Source organism: Jaculus jaculus, chromosome 1 (assembly GCF_020740685.1).
Source record: "Jaculus jaculus isolate mJacJac1 chromosome 1, mJacJac1.mat.Y.cur, whole genome shotgun sequence".
Lineage (NCBI taxonomy): Eukaryota > Metazoa > Chordata > Mammalia > Rodentia > Dipodidae > Jaculus > Jaculus jaculus.
The window spans coordinates 60,058,220-60,081,049 of record NC_059102.1 but is presented as its reverse complement, the minus strand read 5'-3'; the positions used below and the strand labels follow the sequence as shown (position 1 = coordinate 60,081,049).

General features: G+C 42.5%; 1 protein-coding gene across 10 annotated transcripts in view; it reads left to right on the top strand.

Moving 5' to 3' along the window:
• Trpm3 (transient receptor potential cation channel subfamily M member 3) overlaps window positions 1–22,830 on the top strand; it is a 980,795-nt gene that overhangs the window by 904,939 nt on the left and 53,026 nt on the right. For all 10 annotated transcript variants that reach the window (XM_045151751.1, XM_045151752.1, XM_004653125.2 and 7 more), the window contains 2 exons: window positions 2,849–3,100; window positions 9,734–9,908. In XM_045151751.1, coding sequence (XP_045007686.1) covers window positions 2,849–3,100; window positions 9,734–9,908 — 427 coding nt within the window. The remainder of the gene's footprint in view (window positions 1–2,848; window positions 3,101–9,733; window positions 9,909–22,830) is intronic.

The window sequence follows — 22,830 nt, the reverse complement described above, 5'->3', positions numbered from 1 at the left end:
AGATTAAGCAACTTTTGTAATATACCACAGCTAGAGAGGAGGGCTCGCTTTGAAACCTATGGAGTATCTAGAACTTGCTGCCCCTTCTGCTCCTCCATGATGCTCCCCTGGGGCTCAGAATGATAAGAGCACTGCCTAAGGGCTGCCTCAAGAGGTGAAGGGACAGAAGAGGGACTGTTGACTATTCACTCCTGCGCCCCACGTCCCCTCCAGCTGCTATTCCTGCATCCTGCCCCCCTTGTATTATTGTAACTCCAAAAGAAAAGTTTTCACTATTTAAAGGGGCTTCAAACCTCTGGTGAGCTGTTTCAGTGACGTGTATGCAGAGGGTTAGGAAGGTCCATCCTCCCTCTTTCCCTTCCCAATGCAAACACATAGAAGGAGCCAGAGGGAAAGAAACCACCAGGATAGCACCAACTGCAGGAAATGCTAGGTGGCACCCAGGGTGGAACTTGTGAGGGCAGTGAGTCCTCCGGTCCCACCCCAGGCCTGCTGAAGCAGGAAGTTGGTGGTGGAGACTGGCTATCTGTGTTTTAACCAGCCTTGAGGTGACTTTGTTATAACTAAAGTTTAAGAAGCCCTGAGGGTAAGGCTTAGAGAAAGATACCACAGAAAATGTAGAATGGTATTATGTTCCCCCTTCCACACCCAGCCCTGACTTACTAAACCATCTCCTCCTTAGTATTTCATACAAGGACAAACCGTTACAATAGACTGGAGGAATCAGATAGCTGCATATAGATCTATCCCAAAATTTTTCTCTCCTGTCCTTGGAAAGGATCTGAGGGGACTGGAAGGAAGACTAGTTTGAATTTGGCAACCTCAGATCTAAGCCTGAAAGAGTCACAGATATGGCTGGGTGCGCAGCTTCACTAGTCTGGGCGCCCATGAGGCAGGACGGGTGAGCCCTTGCTGGGTGCAGCGCATTTCCTAGGCCTGTGCAGTAATCCCCCTGGGCTCAAAGGTAATTCCAACTAGGCTGGGTGCCATGGCACACACCTGGAATGCCAACCACTTTGATGGAGGAGGGCTGTCAGTTGGAGCCAGTCATAGCAACTTAATATAAGCCTGACTTGAAACTAAAAAAGAAAAACACTAAGGGCTAGGAATGGTACTGCAGTGGCCTGCTTGCCTATGAAGCACGAGGACCTGGGTTTAAGTCCCAGAATCATAAAATATGATGAAATAAAATAAAGTGAAATAGTTCTGTTTGGCAATTAGAATATGTAAGAGCCTGGAGAATTGCTATCAGGTACTCACCCAGCAATAATTGAACCCACGAACAAATGTTTGCTGAGCATCCACTATGTCGCAAGCATGCGGTACAGAGGTCTGTCCTCACAGAGTTTATACTCTAATGAAGAGACAAGGATGGGGTAACTGGAAGGGTGGGTAGACCAACATGCCTCCCCCCCATATATATATATTTCTCTCTCCCTCTTTATATAGATAGAGAAGATAATTTCATTCAAAATGTTGAAATAGGGTGACATATGAGATAGTAAGGATTCACTTGGAGACACGAGGCTTCCTAGCTAGCATAGTCAAGTAAGTCCTGCCTAAGAAGAGCATGTTTGGCTAAAGACAAGGAAAAGAGCCAAACACAGAAAACTCTGGGAAAAGAAAATGCTCAATAGAAGGAACCATTGCAAAGTTCCAGAGCATGGGATAAACCAGTTATGCTCCAGAGCAGCCAATGTGAATGCAGGGTAGAGCGTGAGGGGGACACTGGTGGGCTGAGACTGGGGCCACAGTAAACAGTCGGGCTTTTGTCTGTAATGCAGCCATCAGAACGTTTAAGCATTCAGTTTTCATTGTACGTTTTAGATTTTGTTGTTGTCCCTCTCCCTCTCCCTCTCCCTCTCCCTCTCCCCCTCCCTCCCTCCCTCCCTCCCTCCCTCCCTCCCTCCCTCCCTCCCTCCCTCCCTCCCTCTCTCTCTCTCTCTCTCTCTCTCTCTCTCTCTCTCTCTCTCTCAAACTAAGGTATAATTTATCTGTAACAAAATAAACATTGCTTGGGGTACAGCTTGCTGAGTTTTGCTTACATATAAGACTGCATGATCCCCGGCCAGATCATGGCTTAGGTCTTAGACAGTACACTGCATGCTGCTTAGAGAATGGAAGACAGGCTGTGAGCAATAATGCCAACAGACATGGCTGCGCTAATGTGCCAGATGGAATGGAACTCAGGGGAGCAATGGAGATGGTGAGAGGTGGTTGATTGGGTTGTACTTATTTTTATTATTTGTTTGTTTGAGAGAGAGAGGGATGAAGAATGGACACACCAGTGCCTCCAGCCACTGCAAGTGAACTCCAGAAGCATGTGTCACCTTGAGCATCTGGCTTATGTGGGTCCTGGGGAATCAACCCTGGGTCCTTTGGCTTTGCAGGCAAACACCTTAACTGCTGAGCCATTTTTTCCAACCCAGTCGGGGTGTACTTAGAGGTGCCAGGACTTGCTGATACAAGACAGGCATGAAGACATTCTCCTGTGGAAAAGACCCAGGTTACTTAATATTCAGGAGCCACTGACTGAGATGAAGCAAGATTTTTGAACATCCGAAGTGTGATTGGAACAAATAATATTGTAGCAAAACCCAATGCATGTCTCTGAATTATAAGGCCATCCAAATGATCAAACTACTGCTTCTGTCTGCTCCTATGCTATGTACATGTGGACATCTAAGCTTAGCTCAGTTGTAAATTCATAGCATGCATGCATTTAACTAGACACAGATTGGGGGGGGGGGAACAGTTTCTTATGTCAGCTAACAGACAAAGTGTTTCCAACTAGGCTTAAAATATAGGCAGAAGGCAGACCTAAGCCCTCCCTCTCTGTGCCTTGTAGATACTGATGTCAGAACCAGGGAAGCTTCTGCAGAAAGTGAAGGTGTGGCTGCAGGAGTACTGGAATGTCACAGACCTCATCGCCATCCTCCTGTTCTCCGTGGGAATGACCCTCCGTCTTCAAGACCAGCCTTTCAGGAGTGACGGGCGGGTCATCTACTGCGTGAACATCATTTATTGGTACATCCGCTTACTTGACATCTTCGGCGTGAACAAGTACCTGGGCCCTTATGTAATGATGATTGGAAAAATGGTAAGCAAGGCCCTCCGGCTCCGTGGTACATGTTCTCACAGGACAGGTAGTGATAATAGGGAAAGAGATTGCGATTCTTTTGGACCTGCTACCAAGGTCTGTGTGAGATGGCCCCAGGGTGTTATTTTTTTAATTCCTTTTGAGTGTTTGGGAGTTTGCTTTACATTGCTTTACAAAAACTAGGGAATTAAATCATCAGACACATTTTACTAACTGAAAAAATATGCAAAGATCACATAAGAAGGTCACCATGACTTTAAGACCACCCTGGGATGACATACTGAATTCCATCCAGGTCAGCTTGGACTAGGGCAAGACCCTACCTCAAAAACAAACAAACAGACAGGCCTGGAGAGATTTATCAGTGGTTAAGGTACTTATCTGCAAAACCTAACAACCTGGGTTCAATTCCCCAGGACCCACACAGAACCAGATGTACAAAGTGGCACATGCATCTGAAGTTCATTTGCAGCAGCTAGCAACCCTGGTGTGCCCATTTTCTCTGCTTGTTTTTCTTTTCTGTCTCTCTCTTTCTGCAAATAAATAAAATATTTACAAAAAAACAAGCAAACAACAACAAAAAAATACCAGGTTCTCAAATAAAGCGCCTGGTTATCTATTTGTTTAAAAGAGAGGAAGAGACAAAAGTGGCAAGCCAATGTGCCTCCACACAAATGGCTAGGGCTTTCTTTTACTTCACGAGGACACACTGACTTGCAGCACTTTCCCATAAAGGCTGAGTCTGAGACAGCAGTGAGCCTTGGGGTGGGGCATGAATATATGAGCTCTTCCCTAGAGTGACTACAGGAATGACCTTATAAAACGTATGTGGGAAAGCTAAGCACATCCCTCTTACCTGGGCAAACACCTCTTCATTAAAACAAATTTAAAAAAAAAAAAATCCGGGCATGGTGGTGCATGCCTTTAGTCCCAGCACTCAGAAGGCAGAGGTAGGAGGATCACCAGAACTTCAAGGCCACCCTGAGACTATCTAGTGTATTCCAGGTCAGCATGGACTAGAGTGAGACCCTACCTCAAAAACACAAAAAAAAAACAAAAAAAAAAAAAGAAAAAATCTATCTGCTACTCAACAAATACCCTTTCTCATTGTCGCTCAAGTTGTACTATATCCATCGTCCTCACTCAAAATGTATTTAACATTTTTGTGTGTAACTTTATTTAAATGCACTTTAAAATACCAGAACTCATCCTACAGAAAAAAGGCACTGGCAAACTCATGAGAAGAAAGGAAGAATTTGAATTCAAAATGAATGGAGTAGGAGACCTTAAGCAATTTGATTAACCTCTTTGAGATTCAGTTTACTCACTTCTATACTAGTAATAAATAATAGGTATCTTATAGGGTTATTGTGATGCTTAGAAGTAACGTGCTAAATGGCCATCAGTGTCTGGCTCATAGTTGGGTGGTTAATAAATTTTATGTTACCATTATGTTTATATAAATTTTTTAAAGTGAGAGTTGATGAGCTGAATTATTCTGTTATATAGCCAACCCATTTGGATACAAGTCTGGTATTATCACAGCAGCATTGTTCACCAGGCCCATTCTAAAGAGGAAAAATTTGAATTTTCAAGCTTGAGGTACCCAAAACTGAACTCAGTTCAATTGGTATTGTTTGAGTATTTGTAGAAAGTATGTTACTCTGTCATCCTGCCTGTCATGTCTTCCTCGTTGCACTTTAACAATGAACTTGAGATTGTAAAAATTCCCATGTCAAAAGACAGAGTCTGTGGAAGCGGCTTACAAAAGAGGGTATGTATACTCATGCTTCCCATTTATACATTAAAAAAATGTGTGGGTGAGCTGGGTGTGGTGGCACACGCCTTTAATCCCAGCACTCAGGAGGCAGAGGTAGGAGGATCACTGTGAGTCTGAGGCCACCCTGAGACTATGTAGTGAATTCCAGGTCAGCTTGAGCTAGAGTGAGACTCTACCTTGAAAAAAACAAAAAAATGTGGGTGAATTTTCCATACAGTAAGAATAAGTCTCTGGGTTTCAACTATATTTCAAGAGGACACAATGAAAATGAAAAACTGTAAAGCTAGAAAATCAGGCCAAGTTTTTTAAAATATTTTATTTATTTGACACACACAGAGAGGATATGGATATACCAGGGCCTCTAGCCACTGCAAATGAACTCCAGATGCATATACCACTTGTGCATCTGGTTTACGTGAGTTTTGGGGAATCGAACCTGGGTCCCTTGGCTTCACAGGCAAGTACCTTAACCGCTAAGCCATCTCTCCAGCCCCAGGACAAGTTTTCTCCACCTCAACACTCCTAATATTTTGGGCATTATAATTTATATTTCTGTATTTAATAATTTATTCATTTGGGCAGGGTCTCACTATGTAGCCCAGGTTGACCTTGAACTTATCATCCTCCTTGCCTCCGCCACCCAAGTGCTTTACTGACATGCATGCATACGACATCCAGTGTGGGCTGGGTGTTTGCTGTAGGTCTCTGTCCAGTCTGTCGGCTCACTAGAAGTCAGTAGTGTACCCCATCCCCACCTCAACACCCACCCCAACCCCACCCCACCCCTGCCACACACATATACACAGTTAAAGCAACAAAATTGTCTCTAAACATTGCCAAATGTCAGCTGAAGTACATGCCCTCCATTGAGAACCACTGCATAGGGGGATTGTTTAACCTGATTGCTTATTTTTCCTTTTACTTTATTATTTTTTTAATTTTATTTTTAGACAGAACAAGAGAGAGAAAGGGAGGAACAGACAGAGGGTGGGAGAGAGAGAGAGAGAGAGAGAACTGGCGTGCCAGAAGTGGCGTGCCTCAGCCACTGCAATAACACTCCAGGCTCTTCCGCCACCTAGTGTGCATATGAGACTTTGCACTTGCCTCATTTTTGTGTGTCTGGCTTACGTAGGATCTGGAGAGTCGAACATGGGTCTTTGGGCTTTGCAGGCAAGCGCCTTAACCACTAAGCCATCTCTCTAGGCCCTTTTGCTTTATTTCACAAAATCTACACAGGCTCAAACCAACCAAGTCAATTACTTTGTTTAACAAATTCCAGATGCATACACCACTTTGTGCATCTGGCTGTATGTGAATACTGAGGAATTGAACCCTGGCCTGCAGGCTTTGCAAGCAAGTGCCCTTAACTGCTGAGCCATCTCTCTAGCCCCCTCAATTACTTTTTTTTAATTTTTTTTGTTCATTTTTATTTATTTGAGAGTGATAGAGAGAGAGAGAGAGAGAGAGAATGGGTGCACCAGGGCTTCCAGCCACTACAAATGAACTCCAGATGCATGTGCCCCCTTATGCATCTGGCTAACGTGGGTCATGGGGAATTGAGCCTTGAACCGTGGTCCTTAGGCTTCACAGGCAAGCGTTTAACTGCTAAGCCATCTCTGTAGCCCCTCAATTACTTTTAAAAGTCTAGGACATATTTAAATATTTGAAATACATTAATGTAGCAAGGTAACTTTAAAATCCTTGTCTATCATTTTAATAATAGCATAATTACCCCCCATTTTGCCTAGAGTAGAACCTCCCTAAGAAGTAAGTGAGAGGGATAGACTGCCTTTTGCTCTACTTTTTAACTCAAGAATGACTTCATCTATCAGTTAAGAATAAGTAGAAAATGAGGATATTCAGAGACTTTGTTTCTCTTTCACGATGCTTTTAAGATAATTAGTTCAATAATTGAGCCATCTATCCAGAAGGAAGATAAAGTTTGCCTGTAGAATTATCAGTGAGCCAGATGGACTACAAGCTGGAAGCTCAACAGATTCTACCAGATGTGTGTGAGCTCACACAGGAAGTCCTCAACTTCAGAGGGTGGCTTTTCAGTTCTCAGCACCCAGGTAACCCACTGGACCCTGAGACCTGGAAAAAGGCAGCCAATAAAGTGCCAGGACATGAATCTAGCATGTTCAATTGTCCATCCTGAGATTGGCTCTCTGTGTATTTTCACTGTGTAAGAAGCCAGGGCACCAAATACATGACATATGGAAAACCTGCATCTCTACTCCAAGTCCAGTCAAATCTTCAGGTCTAGGATCACCTGATCTCCTGACTTTATTCCTTCATATTATATTTCTCAGGGAAATTCCCGAAGTATGGTGCGAAGTTTACTTAAGTACCTCAGGTTAGGTTTACAATGAGCCAGATACCATGTGGGACACATTGCCAGTCCTCATCATTACACCCCACAGAGTAGGTTTTAGTATTTTTGTTTCACAATTGAATAAACAGACTCAACAAGAGAGACCAGCAGGATTCAAACTCCTGACTCCACAGCCTGGCTTCCTTCCCACTGTAGTAACAGTACATTAGTATTTGTGAGAATTTCCCACACCAACTTGGTATTCACACGCCATCACACTGAATCTTTCAAAAGATAATCATGTGTAAGATTCTTGCTGTTATCCCCATTTTAAAAATCAGAAAACAAAATTAAGCAACTTATCTCAGGCCACTTAAGCTGTCCTTTCTTCCTTTTCTTTTCTTTTCTTTTTTAATGGTCAGGAAGATTTTTTATAAGGGTGGATTTTTTTTTTTTCATGTAGCTATTTTTACTAGCAGAGTCAAGACCAGAATCCAGCTTGTCTAGCACTTGAGAACACAAGTCTCATCACTACAGTATATGCTCTTCTCATTTCAGCATACTGAAAGATATTTATAAGAACAGGACAGAGCCTTAATATTGAACTAACTGGATAATTTAGCTTTGAAGATAAAAGAAGCCTGTTCCTATTTTCACTAATAATGATCAGATCTTGATTTTTTTTATTTTTTGTTCATTTTTATTTATTTATTTGAGAGTGACAGAGAAAGAAAGAGGCAGATAGAGAGAAAGAGAGAGAGAATGGGCATGCCAGGGCTTCCAGCCACTGCAAATGAACTCCAGACATGTGCGCCCCATTGTGCATCTGGCTAACGTGGGTCCTGGAGAATCGAGCCTCAAACTGGGGTCCTTAGACTTCACAGGCAAGCGCTTAACCGCTAAGCCATCTCTCCAGCCCAGATCTTGGTATTTTTAGGGAAGTCAAGACTTTGAAATAGAGGAACTTAAGCACCTGGGAAGAATAATTTTATTGCTCTCATTGTTTTGGCCCTGTTTATAGATCTCAGATCAATCTGAAAAAAAATTCCTGAGAAATTAAATTAGTGACATTTCTATATTTACTGCCTAAGTTTTCTTGGGTCAGGTTAGCTTCTAAGTTTCTTGAGTACCTACCTTCCTCTCCCATCTGTCTTTTAATCAATATAAACAAACATAACATAAAGACCTGTCAGTGTTCTCTCATAGATTGAGCTTTGGTAAATAAGTGAGGAAAGAATGTTACAAAGTAAAAAGGAGGGCTAGGGAGATTGTTCAGTGATTAAAGGCACTGGCTTTCAAAGCCTATGGGCCAGGGTTCAATTCCCCAGTACTCATGTAAAAAGCCAGGTGGACAATGTGGTACATGCAACTGGAATTTTTTCTGCAATGGTAGAAGACCTGATATATCTATACTTCTCTCTCCTCTCTCTTTTACCTTCTCTTCTCTTCTTTCGCTTGTAAATAAATAAAGTGGAGAGATGTCTTAATGGTTAAGGTGCTTGCCTGCAAAGCCTAATGAACAGGGTTTAATTTCCCAGTATCCACATAATGCTAGTTACACAAAGTTGCACATGCATCTAGAGTTCATTTGCAGTGGCTAAATGCCCTGATGTACCCATTCTCTCTCTCTCTCTCTCTCCCTGTGTGTGTATGTGTCCCTATCTGCTCATAAATAAATAAATAATAAAAAGAAGGATGAAAGGAAATTATGGACTCTGGGGCCAAGCAAAATCAAATCAATTCTTTGTGATAAAAGGAAAGCAATTTAGATATGAGAAACAGATCCCTAGTAACATATATCATAGAAACAAACAAGAAAAAAAGAGGGGAGTATAAGATTGTATTGGGATTCATTCAGGAGAGTTTTATGAACCTGGCAAGGGAAAAATCCATCATTTCAACAGCAGGCACAGGTATGAATCTACGACCAGCTGGTTCCAAGACCTGAGAAAATGCCTTCCACAGACACCTGCAGGAGTGCAGAGGAGGAGTTCTCTGAGAGACTAGCTTCTGGGAAGAATCATATGGAGGGATGAGCTGACAAGAATAATAATGTGATGGATACTTGGTCTGGCTTAGCTTTACTCACAAGAAATTATTTTCTTGGCTTTCCAGTGCTGTGTTGGTCTTTCATATCAGAGAGCAGAGATTCACTGCATTACACTAGTTCTTAAAATAGTCCAACTATCCCAATTCCAATTTTCTAAGAAAGAATCCTAAACAGGATATATGCCTTTCCCAAGAGCAGGGGGGGAAAAAATTCTGCTGGATTCATGTGAGATCTCATTTCTGTGTTTATAGCATTCCCACATTTAGATTTGAGGGTGTCCCACAAATATCCATGAAAAACGACAGGGCTCCATTGTGTGTGCATTTAAATTTTTTTGTCACTGGTAAGGTTCTATACACAGTAGACCAACTGTCATCTTAGCTGGACACATCTCCCGATCCCATTCAAACCCTTTAGCAGTTTCTGTTGCCGCCAGTCTTCGCCGGCACACTCAGTCATGCAGGTTTTCTGTGTCTCTCCTCCTTCCAGATGATAGACATGATGTACTTTGTTATCATCATGCTGGTGGTGCTGATGAGCTTTGGGGTTGCAAGACAAGCCATCCTCTTTCCCAATGAGGAGCCGTCCTGGAAACTGGCCAAGAACATCTTCTACATGCCCTATTGGATGATTTATGGGGAAGTGTTTGCAGACCAGATAGACCGTAAGCAAGTTTATGATTCTCATACACCAAAGTCAGGTATTTAACTTCAATCGGTCGTGTCTTTTTCAAGTTCATCTGTTTGTTCTCAATAAATGGCTCAAGATAGAGGATTCCTAGCTCGCTATCTTGGTGGAAACAAACAATAATGGAAGGTCAGAAGGTGAATATGCAATTTTAACAAAGTAGCCCTCAGATGTGTCTGCTAGTATGGCTTTTCTATGACACAAATTGACATCTAGTATACCAAATTTGGTCCAAAAATGAACCACTTAAAAAGATATATTTTTGTGCATAACTCAAAATCCTAAGGCCATGTGCTAGATAATTTCACGATCAGGAATATATCATGTCAAATCTACTCACTCTTACCTCAGACTTTAGCTCCCTGACCTTTACAAAATCCATTCCTTGAGTGTGACTTCAGAACAAATAAGCACTTCTCAATTTTGCCATCAGAATTTAAGAGTAAGGGCAAACATCTGCATGATGTTTTCCTGTACTGGAAATTGCTCAAACTCCTTTTCCCACCATCTTAACTTATGTGCTATTGAGACTCATATGAAGCTAGAATTCATTGCTGAGAAGTATGGAAAATGCCTTAGGTCATAGACCAAGTTGCTTGCTGTAAATGCCAGGGAGTTGTGGGTAGGGCGCGTATGTATATCACGAAGTGATTCAGTGTGGACTCAGAGCCAGCAGCCCCCAGTGCTTCAAGCCCTCATAGATGCTGATTCTCTATAATAAACACTCTTTTGTGTGGAATTGCAAGATAGTTGTAGCTCCAGAATCTGTTCCAGGATTTTATTTGGACCAAATGTTAGGGCACACCAGGCATCAGGAAATTATTTGTGAAGAAAGCATCAGAAAAGAAATATCTTTCTGTGGGAAGGAGTTGAATCCCAGGAGCCACTCTTTCTCATTTTCCCTGAGGAGCTCAGCTCTGGAAATAACATCCCTCCAACATTGTTGAATTAACATTTTTCAGACAACGTTTGCTGGCAGGCCAGCCATCTGAGCCCTGGACTCTGAACATGGTTATATAACCAGGTAGTATAGCTTATTAAGAGCAGGAGCCCAGATGGGTCAGCAACCCCTCCCCCTGCCTATCCCAGGTAGGATGGGGACCTGGAACATAAGGGCAAAACCATCCACAGGCCTGTGAAGAGCATGTTTATCCTGGCACCAGAGCCCACCAGCACATCATTTTCCCCTCCATGATGGAATTTGAGCAAACACCCTTTTCCTCTCACAATGCATTATCTGAGGCAAGCAAGACTTTTTGGAACACCTAGTTGGAACAAATATTTCTTCCATGAGACTTAGCCAACTCAGTGAGGAAAAATTTTAACTCCAGCCCCTGCTTATAAGGTCTTTGGCTGACATTGTACAGCCTTCACCAAGACAGTTTCTCAGGGCCAGGGGAAAATCCTTTAGAGAGCCTCCTTTCAAATGGGCCCCACAGGCAAAATGAGACCTAAAAAGCCTACTGTGATGGTTTGCCTCAGAGATTAAGCACACGGCTCCCCCACCTCAAGAAACTGCTTTTCTACTTCGTTACATTATTTTTCTTTTTCAAATTGTCTTTTTCCTCCAAAAGGAGATGAAGCCCCCATAGGGTTTTGGACAATGCAGGATGGGAGAGAAGGGTTAGTGCAGGTGTGTTTTACAAATGGGATCCTGTCTGTCCCTCTACAAGTGGCCATTTATTGATGTTGTACTATGAGCCCAGCCTAGTGCAACAAACACCACCGTCTGCTGAGTAAGAGCAGTTATTATTGCTGTTTGAAAAGAAGGGCTGATTATAGTTTAGAACTTGAACCCCCCACACTGACCTCACACCTGGAGATGGAAGAGAAGTGTTTTGTGTGAGTGAGGTATCAAAATAGATTCCCCACTCTGTGAATTAGATTTGTGTTGCTCTACCTGTGTGAGAATAAATTTCTACCCCAAATCCCAGTATGCAGCTGGCCGAGCCTTGGATGGATTCAACCTTTGTGGTACCCTTCCCCCAACTATTACCTTCCTTTGTGATGTTCTGAAGTTGGCTGCAATAGTAGCCACTGTTCTAAGCTAAATCAGCCAGTTTTTTTGTTTAGAGTGCTAAAGAATCCTTTCTCAAATGGGATCTAGATGGCTGCCTCCAAATCTGTCATTAAATTTGGTCACTGAACATCCATGTTCTGTTATGAGTATTGATATCTGTGCTATGACACTGGGTAGACCCAAACAGGATTGGACGTCTGCCCCCACCTGACTATTCAGAACTTCCCAGAACAGCACCAAGCTATTTGAGAAAGGTACACATCATTTTTGCTGCTCTGCAGTGTCTTGCCTCTTCTCTGTGCCGTGTCTAGGTTGGCTTGTGAAGCATGTGTTCAGGCTGATGGGGTCTCATGTCCACCAAGACTCACAGCTCTGCCCAGGGTCTGCCACCACCATGCTGTGGATATGCCCTGTGCGGCCCCCTCCAAGTGCTGCTCAAACACACCTCAGATGACTCATTCCAACCGTGATGCACGCGCTCCATATCTAAGTCTTGTTGTTTACTTCAACGCTGGACCCATTTCATGTTGGGGGCACCGGTCTCTTCCTGAATCAGGATGGGTATACGTAGGTGTGCTGTGCGGCCTTCAGGATGGGTTCTAACATCAGTGATACACCTCAGAATGGAGGATAACTGTAATGTTCTCACTTCTCAGAGGCAATGTTATCCCACTGTAGAATTAGTTTTGGATCCTTTTCATCTTTTTTTCCTAAGACACAGAGACTACTGATAAAGCCAAAGACTACAGAATGAGACTTGGAAGGTTACTTTCCAAATGTGCTTTAACACTAAAAAGAGGGCTGAGAGATGGCTTAGTGGTCAAGGTGCTTGCTTGCAAAGCCAAAGGATCCAGGTTCGATTTCCCAGGACCCACATAAGCCAGATATACAAGGTGGCGCTTGCGTCTGGAGTTCATTTGCAGGGCCAGAGACCCTGGCATGCCCATTCTCTCTCTCTCTCTTTCTCTCAAATAAATAAATAAATAAAATTAAATATTTTTTAAAAATTAAAAAGAAAAAAATGAAGTCACAAAAACAAAATAACACAAATGCTTTTCACCTATAAGCTGCATTGGACCAATACAAATGATAGTCTGGCTTTCATTTAAATTATCTGTGTATCTGTAGAGGTGAGAGAACTTGCTTTGGTTTTAGAAGCAGCAAGAAGTATACAAGAGTGGCTGAAAGCAGAAGGTAATGAAAATACAGAAGGGACAGCAGTGGTGTGCTTTACCTGGATATCAGGCCTAACACTGATTAATTCCTGGAAATTAAACTTGCTATTGCTGGTTTGTGTCTGAGTTTTGTATTGTTTTACAAATAATCCAAAATTGACAAGAGGTATTCAGGGTAGGAATAATAGTAGTTTGCTAAGCTCCAACTAAGGGCTATTATGAGGTGATTTGTACTCTGGGATGTTAAATGCACCAATACCAATACTGGGGATATAACTCAGTGGTAGAATGTTTGCCTTCAATGCATGAAGCCCTGGGTTCAATCCCCAGTACCACCAAAAAGAAAAAAGAAAACAGTACTAATGATGGCATTCTTTGGGGAGGTCTCATAGGGTAACCTGTGTACCATGGTCTCTGAGAGCTGGGCAGCTTGTGTGGAAAAGCCACTTACAGAACAAGAGCAGCAGAATAAATTCCCAGCAGAATCCATTCCAAGGCCACAGCAAAGTTAAAATTAGATGAGTTCTCACCAGCTCAGAGATCTAGTTCTTTGGTTTGGTGTGTGGGGTGCTTAGAAGTTTGTTGGCCTAGAAAATGGGGTGTCTCTGGCATTCTCTAGCCTCAGAATGAATGAGGCTTCTTACTTACAGGGCTTTCTTGTGCTGCTTGCAATATATTCAGATTCCCCAGGCTGTACTGAGGTGGGAGAGAAATGAATCATGCTTTAGAATACATTAAACGAGGGTCTAAATTTAGCCCTCCTTGCTGCCTCTCTGAGTATTTTTGCAAGTTTAGATAGGACTGGGAAAGCAGGATGTCCAAAACTTAACTTTACCTTTACAACTTAATATTAGCCACCACTCCAAATTAACAAATCAGTCCACTGAGTGCATGGGTCAATTTTCTTCTAACTGCCTAGGACTTTTCCATTTGGAATGTATAGATATCTGGAGTAGGAGAGGGTTTCAATTGATTGACTGATTTAGTACAATGTTTTGCTATTTAAAAAAAAATTCCCTGTGCTTTAGTAGGCAGGTTTTCTGAGACATCAAGTGCAAGCAAGGATCATGAGTGTGTGTGTGTGTGTGTGTGTGTGTGTGTGTGTGTGTGTGTGTGGCTAAATCACTCTCCTGAACTACTCCACTGCCTCAGACTAATTCTTCCTCACTTTAGGGATAGAAATTAGGGCACCTCAAGGAGCCAGTCTCTTAAATATGCCTGCTTATGGGAAGTTTAGAGAAGCAGAGCACAGAAGATGACGATTGCTATGCATCTCAGTCTTTAATGCCGCCCAGCTCTCAAAGCTCAGAGCTGGGCATGTCTTTAGTATTCCAGACTGACCTTCACTAATAGCTTCTGAAAGCAATAGTGCCTAACTGATCTATGGTATGGGAGGGTTCTCTGCCAGAGAAAGTAGTCTGGAAAAGAGAAACATTGGGCAGAGCAAACTTTGGAGAAAGGAGAATTGTTTCATTGGTTTTTATTTTCAAAAATGGCTAAAAAAAAAACTAGCAGACATCAAGCACATTTTTCCCATTTTTCTGCCCCTAAAAGTCAGCTTACATTATAAATAATATCCTCCTCACTTGTTTATAACACAAACTTGGGCTTGTTTGACTTACAAATATCAGAGCTGTCTGCAACATGCCACTATAATGGTTCAGTAGTACACTGTTGTGATTGACATGTATTCTACTATCATGATATTCACTTAACCTGGCCCACAGGGTGCATTCCACCTAGAAGTCATTCATTCTTCATTTAACAGATATTGTGCTCCTTCTATGAGACAGAAACTAAGGTGCCTCAGAGATGCACATGAAGAGATACTGCCTTCAAGCAGCTTACACTTCAAAAGAAGTAAGCTGCCAGTGAAAGGCTGTGTGTAGAGATGGAGCCCAGAGAGGAAATGAATCAGTTCCACCTGGAGCAGGAGTAGGAGAACCATAGATGAGGCCTTGCACGGGAAAAAGAAGGTTGAGCTGAGCCCTGAAATATGCGCAGATGTTTGCTAGGCAGATGGGAGCAAGAGGTGTGAAGGAAAAATAGCATTTCAAACTGAGATTTAGTATGAAAAGTTCCAGAAAGAGCAAACGATTTAGTACAGCTCACTGTAGAGTGAGAGATAAGAGACAGGAAATAGGACAGATGGGTCTGGAGAGAGTGCGAGGAAGAGTGAGAGGGAGAGATGGAGAGAGAGTGGGAAAGAGCGGGGAGGTCATGGAAGACCTTTACTCCATGCTTACGATGGTGCCATGGTCAGATCGCTAAAGCAGAACCATGGAAGGTCCACACTGGGAGCTGGTGGGAGGTGAGGAGACGGGAGAGGACACTGCCAATGCGGTAGTGGCTGGGATGGAGAAGACAGGCAGCATGAGACTTGAGGAAGGTAAAGCCAGGAGCAGGAATCAGATGTTGCAGATGATGTACAGGGAGAAGTGTTGGGGGGATTTAAAATGGAGAAACTGGAAATCACTCCCCCCAGACTTCTGCTTTAGTCTAAAGGGCAAAATCATGGTAGAGACCCTGGAAAGAGGATTTATGTCAAGGGTAGTTTTCCGTTGGTGTTGAATTGCATTTAAAGCCCTTGTAGGGATTCTAGGAATGCCACAAAGAGGGCTGTTTTGTATACAGAACCTTAAGGTTAGTAGAAAGAGCTCAACAAGAAATACAGAATTTGGGATCCAGAGTATAAGGTCCAGTGAAAGCCGTGATGGATGAGTATGCCAGGGAGCACAAAGAAGGAGAGAGGAGAGGCTGGAGTAGACTACAAAGAACAGGACATGCACCACTACCAATGAGTACATGGAGAAAAGGCCCAATTTGGGTGAATATTTAGAAGAGTTCTTTAAGAAGTCCTTGGTGGCTTTTTGCCAAGAATTGTCATTTCTGAATGCAGAAACTAATCACAGTAATTTTTAAGAGCAAATGGACAGAAAGACCAAACATTGCTTGGAAGAGGGAGAAAAGTATTAAGCATGTATTGGGCAAGAGGGCGAGGCAGAGAAGGCATCAATAAATTGGAGTCATGAATAGAAGAATGATGTCTTAGAAACAGGGGCAAAATGAATGATGTAACTGATCTGGTGATTCCGTGGGCTCCCTTCCGGCCATCTATCTGAATAGTCAAGCTGTATAGTGGAGAGGAAAGATGTTAGCAAGTGCCTATTGGGAGAAAGGATGATCTAAAGACTAGATATGTATCCTTAGATACAAGTGCATTGAGTCCTAAGGATCCTGAGAGTTGTGAGGACAAGATGTGATCAGAGTGAGAAACTGGCATTCAAAATGAAGAGGTAGAGTAATTTATAATAATTGTGTATGGGTAGCTATGCAAATGGGTTCTATGATATTCTGGAATTGAGACAAGCATCATGAAGATGGATTCTTCTGTCTTTGCCAACGCAGATAAATAAGCTGTCCTTAATAATGATGGCAGATGATGTAGACTTGACTTTGATAAGGATGATCAAAAACTCAAAGGAGAAAGGGCTTTGTCCCTAAGAGTAGAAAGCACAAATTGGTAAAGGAAAAGGATCAATGAGAATGGAAACAATGCCTTGGGAACCACAATGGTGGAGGTAGAAGGACATGCAAGCTCCATTTGAGAGCACTGCGAGGGAGTGATGTCTTTCTTTAAAGACTTAACTAAGGAAAGGGAGAGAGAGAGTGAGAGAAAGAAACTGGGTTCAGAAAACTATGAGGAAGCAAAGGAACTTTTGTCCACTGATGAGGGATTAAAGAAGATGGGGAGAAATGGGAGTAAAGGACCATGGAACATCCACTGAGCACAGAGCTGAGCACTGTATGGTGACAGCTGCACTGAGCTGGGTGGAAGACGAGAGGAGCTCACATGCAGTAGGAGTGACTTATCCAGGGGTACAAGGCAGTTGCACCAGAAGGCTAGCTGAAGCGAATTGTACTCGGCTCTAAAGTGACAAAACCGGAGACTTTGTGTTGTGCTGAGGAATAGCGAACTCTTGAAGAGGAGTTGAGAACTCTCCTGGTCAGAGGCTCTCCCTTAAAAATTGGCACTGAACTTTGATGTTTGTGATGCCTCAGTTATTATCGTCCCCTAAATGAACTCAACATTACCTTGGAATGTTCTATTTGTTTAAGATTTTTCTGAAACTGCTAATATTTTACCTGTAACTAAATATGTCTAGCCCATCCTGGCCATTTTCAGTACCTGGCATTACTCTACCTTTAATAGAGCACTTTTGATTCACCCTCCCCTCTGTGTGCATAACTCCAAAACCCACATGTTTTTGTCTACTCTGCCATGAATGCTCCAAGTAAAGCCTAGGAAACCCAGTGGAAAATAACACATCAGCAGATGCAATATATTTGAAAAGTTTTCATAGATCTTTATACCGGTCCACCAAAAGTTGTAGTTGAAGGAGAAAAGCTGAGTTGCTGTCTGGTTATTGGGACTCTTATTACCTGTGGGCTGTTAATTAGTAAGTAGGGAAATGATAAAGGAAGTGTTTGCACTGAGCCAAAGAAGGGCATCCCCCTAATCAGAAAATGAATAAAAAGCTGCAGTTTGAGGACAGAGCAGGATTTGAACTCTTCTATCTGGTGAGAGGGAAAAAATGCCAACAGTATATAAATTTCCAAAATGAATCTCTATGGATTCCATGAAAGGGCACAGATCACCAAATCTCAGTGTACTTTGGCCAGAATGCATTAAGCATGAAAGGAATAGATTTAAGACAAGCAAAGGAAACACCCTTCTACCACGAATTGTGGGTTTACTTTTTCCCTAGAGATTAACGGCAGGGAAAATCATATTTTCAAGGAGAATTTTGAAAATTTTATCTATTCAATCATACAATCATAAAGAGATTCCCCCAACAAAAGCTTATTTTTAATTTATATATATATATATATATATATATATGTATATATATATATATATATATATATATATATATACATATATATAAATTTGAAAGAAAATAGGATGAGGAAAAAGAGAAATATTTTCCATCTAATGGAGGACCCAGATTATAGAATGGCATGCACAAGCTAGGCATGATTGTACATGTCTACAATCTGTCACTATAGGATGCTAAGGCAGGAGAAGCATGTGTTTGAGGAGCCCAGGATATATAGTAAGACTCTGCCTCAAAACAAACAAACAAAAAAAATCCAACAAAGACATGATACAAAATCTCAAACCCCATATAGTAAACATAGACACTCAGTTGATGTTGTAGCAAATAACATTAGCCCTGTGCCCAGAGTCTCTTCCACCCCTTTGCCAAAGTTCTGCACCCGCCCTCTTGTTTCGGTGTGCTTTAACACTATCGCTCACCTACTCCCTTCAGACAGGTAACTGCTCTGCAGCTCTTGCCGCATCTTCATCACACAGAAACCCAAGGACACCTAAGAGTTTTGATGTCCCAGGGCTTCTGCCTGTTAAGAAAAGAGGGCTAACCAGGCATGGTGGTGCACACCTTTAATCCCAGCACTCAGGAGGCAGAGGTAGGTGGATTGCCGTGAATTTGAGGCTACCCTGAGACTACATAGTGAATTCCAGGTCACCCTGGGTTAGAGGGAGACCCTACCTCGAAAAAACGAAAACAAAAAATAGAAAAGAAAAGAAAAGAAGTCTGCAGGGAGTGTAAAAGTTCCTACAGTATTTTTTTTTTTCTTTTGTTCTTTCAAGATAGGGTCTCCCTCTAGCCCAGGCTGACCTGGAATTCACTATGTAGTCTCAGGGTAGCCTCAAATTCATGGTGATCCACCTACCTCTGCCTCCTGAGTGCTGGGATTAAAGGCGTGCGCCACCATGCCTGGCTTTGATTCTTGGTTAAGACCCAAAATCCACTACTTTTAGTCTGCAAAATACCTTCCTGAATGTGAGGTTTAGCTCATATTTGGGAGATCCCCATGAGACTGGGTCAAGGCTCAGACTTTGTCTGAAATTATACCCTTTTTTGTTGTTGTTGTTAGTTTGTTTGCTTTTAGCCTTCCTTGCTCTGTTCCCACTTACTGTCAAGTTTCTCTTTGGATCATGTCTCTAAGAAATCTAGTTCAATTGAATGCTTTGCTTAGGGAGGAAACCAATCTGAGCTGCAGCCTCAAACACCAGGAGGCCTCAGCTAAAGCCTGACATCATTTTCACTGGAGGCTCCTTTCTAGCAAGGAAGAAGGAAAGGAGACAGGGAGGAAGGGTAGGAGAGAAGAAGGAAGGGACTTATTAGCTACATTCTAGAGCTTCAAGAGCCTGGCACAATGCTGGCATCTGCTGGGCTTTGTTGAGGACTTCAGGATGATGGCATCATAATGGCAGGAGCATATGGTAACCAGAAGCAAGAGACTGAGGAGGGGTCAGGCTCATCCATTTTTTTTAATATATATAAAAAATCTGCTTGCAATCTGGAGAGATGGCTTAGTGGTTAAGGTGCTTTCCTGCAAAGCCTAAGGACCCAGGTTCAGTTACCCAGTACCCACGTAACCCAGATGCACATGGTAGCACATGCATTTGGAGTTTGTTTGCAGTGGCTAGAATCCCTGGTATACCCATTCTCTCCTCTCCTCTCCTCTCCTCTCCTCTCCTCTCCTCTCCTCTCCTCTCCTCTCCTCTCCTCTCCTCTCCTCTCCTCTCCTCTTCTGCCCTTTCCTGTCTTCTCTTCTCATCTTCTCTCTCTTTCTGATAAATAAATAAATATTTTTTTAAAAAAATCTACTCTCAGGCTGGAGAGATGGCTTAGCGGTTAAGCACTTACCTATGAAGCCTAAGGACCCCGGTTCGAGGCTCGGTTCCCCAGGTCCCACGTTAGCCAGATGCACAAGGGGGTGCACGAGTCTGGAGTTCGTTTGCAGAGGCTGGAAGCCCTGGCACGCCCATTCTCTCTCTCTCCCTCTATCTGTCTTTCTCTCTGTGTCTGTCGCTCTCAAATAAATAAATAAATAATTTTAAAAATATTAAAAAAAAATCTACTCTCAAGAGAACTCATTCACTCTGTAAAATTAGCATTAATCTCTTATGTCCCTGCAACTTCATCACCTTCAAGTGGGTCCCAGCTCTTCAAGGTCTCAACACCATCACCCAGGGGACTAAACTTCAAGCAGGTGAACCTTTGGAAAACAAATCTGACCCAAACCATAGCATTAGCAGTTGTGTGTTGCGGCGCAGGCCTATAATCCAAGCACCAGGCAGGCTGAGGAAGAACTGAGACCTTGTCTGCAAAAGCAAAGAGCAAACCACAGCATTCTAGCTAACATACTTAGTTTCACCTTCTTTAATACCCGAGGCTGATGGCTATGATTCAAGGTGTGATGTTCCCAGGAGTTTCTTAAAGAAGCCGTGCTTGAAGTAGAAATATCACTCCAGCCCTGGGATCTTTTATTCTGCCACATTTCTCAAAGGCCTCTGAAGAAATATTCAGTCATTTAGACATAGTCCTTGTCTTTAGTAAATTCATAACCTGGGCTGCAGAGATGGTTTAGCAGTTAGGCACTTGCCTGTAAAGCCTAAGGATCCCGGTTTGAGGCTCGATTCCCCAGGTCCCATGTTTGCCACATGCACAAGGGGGCACATGCGTCTGGAGTTCATTTGCAGTGGCTGGAGGCCCTGGCACGCCCATTCTCTCTTTCTCTCTCTATCTACATCTTTCTCTCTCTGTTGCTCTCAAATAAATAAGTAAAAATAAACCAAAAATAAAAATAAAAAAATAAGAATAAATTCATAACCCAATCTAGGTGTGAGCAAACTTTTTTCTGGAAATGTCTGGATGCTGTCACAGTTACACAATGTTTTCATTGTACCACAAGAGGAGTCATTGACAGTAAGTGGGTGTGGCTGTATGCAAATAAACCTTTATTCACAAAAAAACAAGTCAAATCTGCCCCCACAGCGTGTAGTTTTAACCTCCAACTAAAGTGCTCAAGTCATGTAAGTATATTGGCTTCCTTCTCACAACATTCACTGAGGAAAGTGGGAAAGCAGAGCTCTCAGATGGAGTCAGTTCAGCTAGATGTGCTTTCTCCTCAGGAAAATGTTATTGTACTGGCCCAGGAATGTAGGCCAGCAGAGAAGATGATGTCAGTGGTCCTTGAGTTCATGTATACAAGGAAACCACAATGGTTATGGGGTGGGGTTGGCTCCTAGACCACAAATGCAGAAAGCCAACCTTTCAGTGACAATTCCACTTACTATATCCAAAACCTGAGACGCCCCCTCTTTACCTTCCATGAGGGTGGGTAAGTGTGGGGTGGAGCAGGATGCAGTGTTAATGCATCTGTCCATACATTTTATTTCTAGAATGTCAGTGTGACCCTTCCAATCCAATGGAGTCACAAGTTCTTCCCACAGCTCCAAATTCTAGACACTTTCTCTCTTGGGTACCCTGCTACCTACAACAAAACTGCCAGGATCTTATGCAGCCTGAGCCCATAAAGTGTCCTCCTCTTTCTTCTCTCCCCTTCCCTCTCCCACACAGGTACAGACACACTGTCCTCCATCCTCTTCTGTAGCACTACTTCCATCAGGACATTTGAATCTACTCCCTACATCTTTCTTTTTGTTGTCCCCACTACAAACACTCTGAGGCCCCTGACAACTTGTGGGGAAAAAAAATAGCCAGAAAGGTGCACAAACTACTTCTAACTTCTTCATGCTAACTTCTTTTCTTAGGTGGTGGGAACACAGACAAATCCTGCTCAAAAGATAGGATGGGAAAATGAATGGTTTCAGTCATCCTTCCCAGGAGCCACAAGGGATTCACTTCAGGACCCCATGTTCTTTGTATAAAATAGCACAGTAGTGCATAGAGCTTATGTCTATCCTCCTGTATATTTTATACTTCAGTCCTTTCTAAATTGCTGAAAATATACCACACAATATAAATGTTATAGAAATAGTTGTACTAACTTATTTAGAGAATAATAAGGGGGAAAGACCTGTACATGTTTGGTACAGACAATTTTTTTCAAATATTTCCTTCTGTGATTGGTTGAATCCTCTAATTTAAAGCCTGCATACATAATGAGCCAGCTTAGGCTGGAGAGATGGCTTAGCAGTTAAGATGCTTGCCTGCGAAGCCTGAGGACACAGGTTCAATTTTCTAGTACCCATGTAAGCCATATGCACAAGGTGGTGCATGCATCTGGAGTTTGCTTGCAGTGGCTAGAGGCCTTGGTGCACCCATTCTCTCTTTCTTTCTCTCTGCCCCTTTCTTTGTCTCAAATAAATAAGTGAAATGTTTTTTTTTTTTAAAAAAGAGCCAGCTATATCCAAAAGGCATAGCTATCACATTAATTTAGCCATTAAATAGCAGGAGCTGCAAATAGAGATCTATCTATATGTTCCATTGTCATGTTTCATAGGGGAGGTTGTTTATGAAATAGTTATGACCTAGTAGCATCATAAGTCAATATGATGTCTGGGGTTTTACAAATCCAGATAGTTCTGGTAATTTCTTCCACAACAGGCCTGTCCAGTAGAATCTCCTGTGATAGAATTGGTCTAGAGATGTGCTGTCTTTACCAAAGCTGCTAGTCAGCAAGGCCATTGAATGTTCAAAATGTGACCAGTGTGGATGAGAGCTAAAAATCTAATGCTATTTTATTTTAGTGAATTGAAATTTGAATTTAAGTAGCTGTATGTTGCTAGTGGCTACCATACTGGACAGCTCAGTTCTAAATATGAATGCCAGCTTAAGAGCAGGCCCCACATCATCTGTTCACTGCCG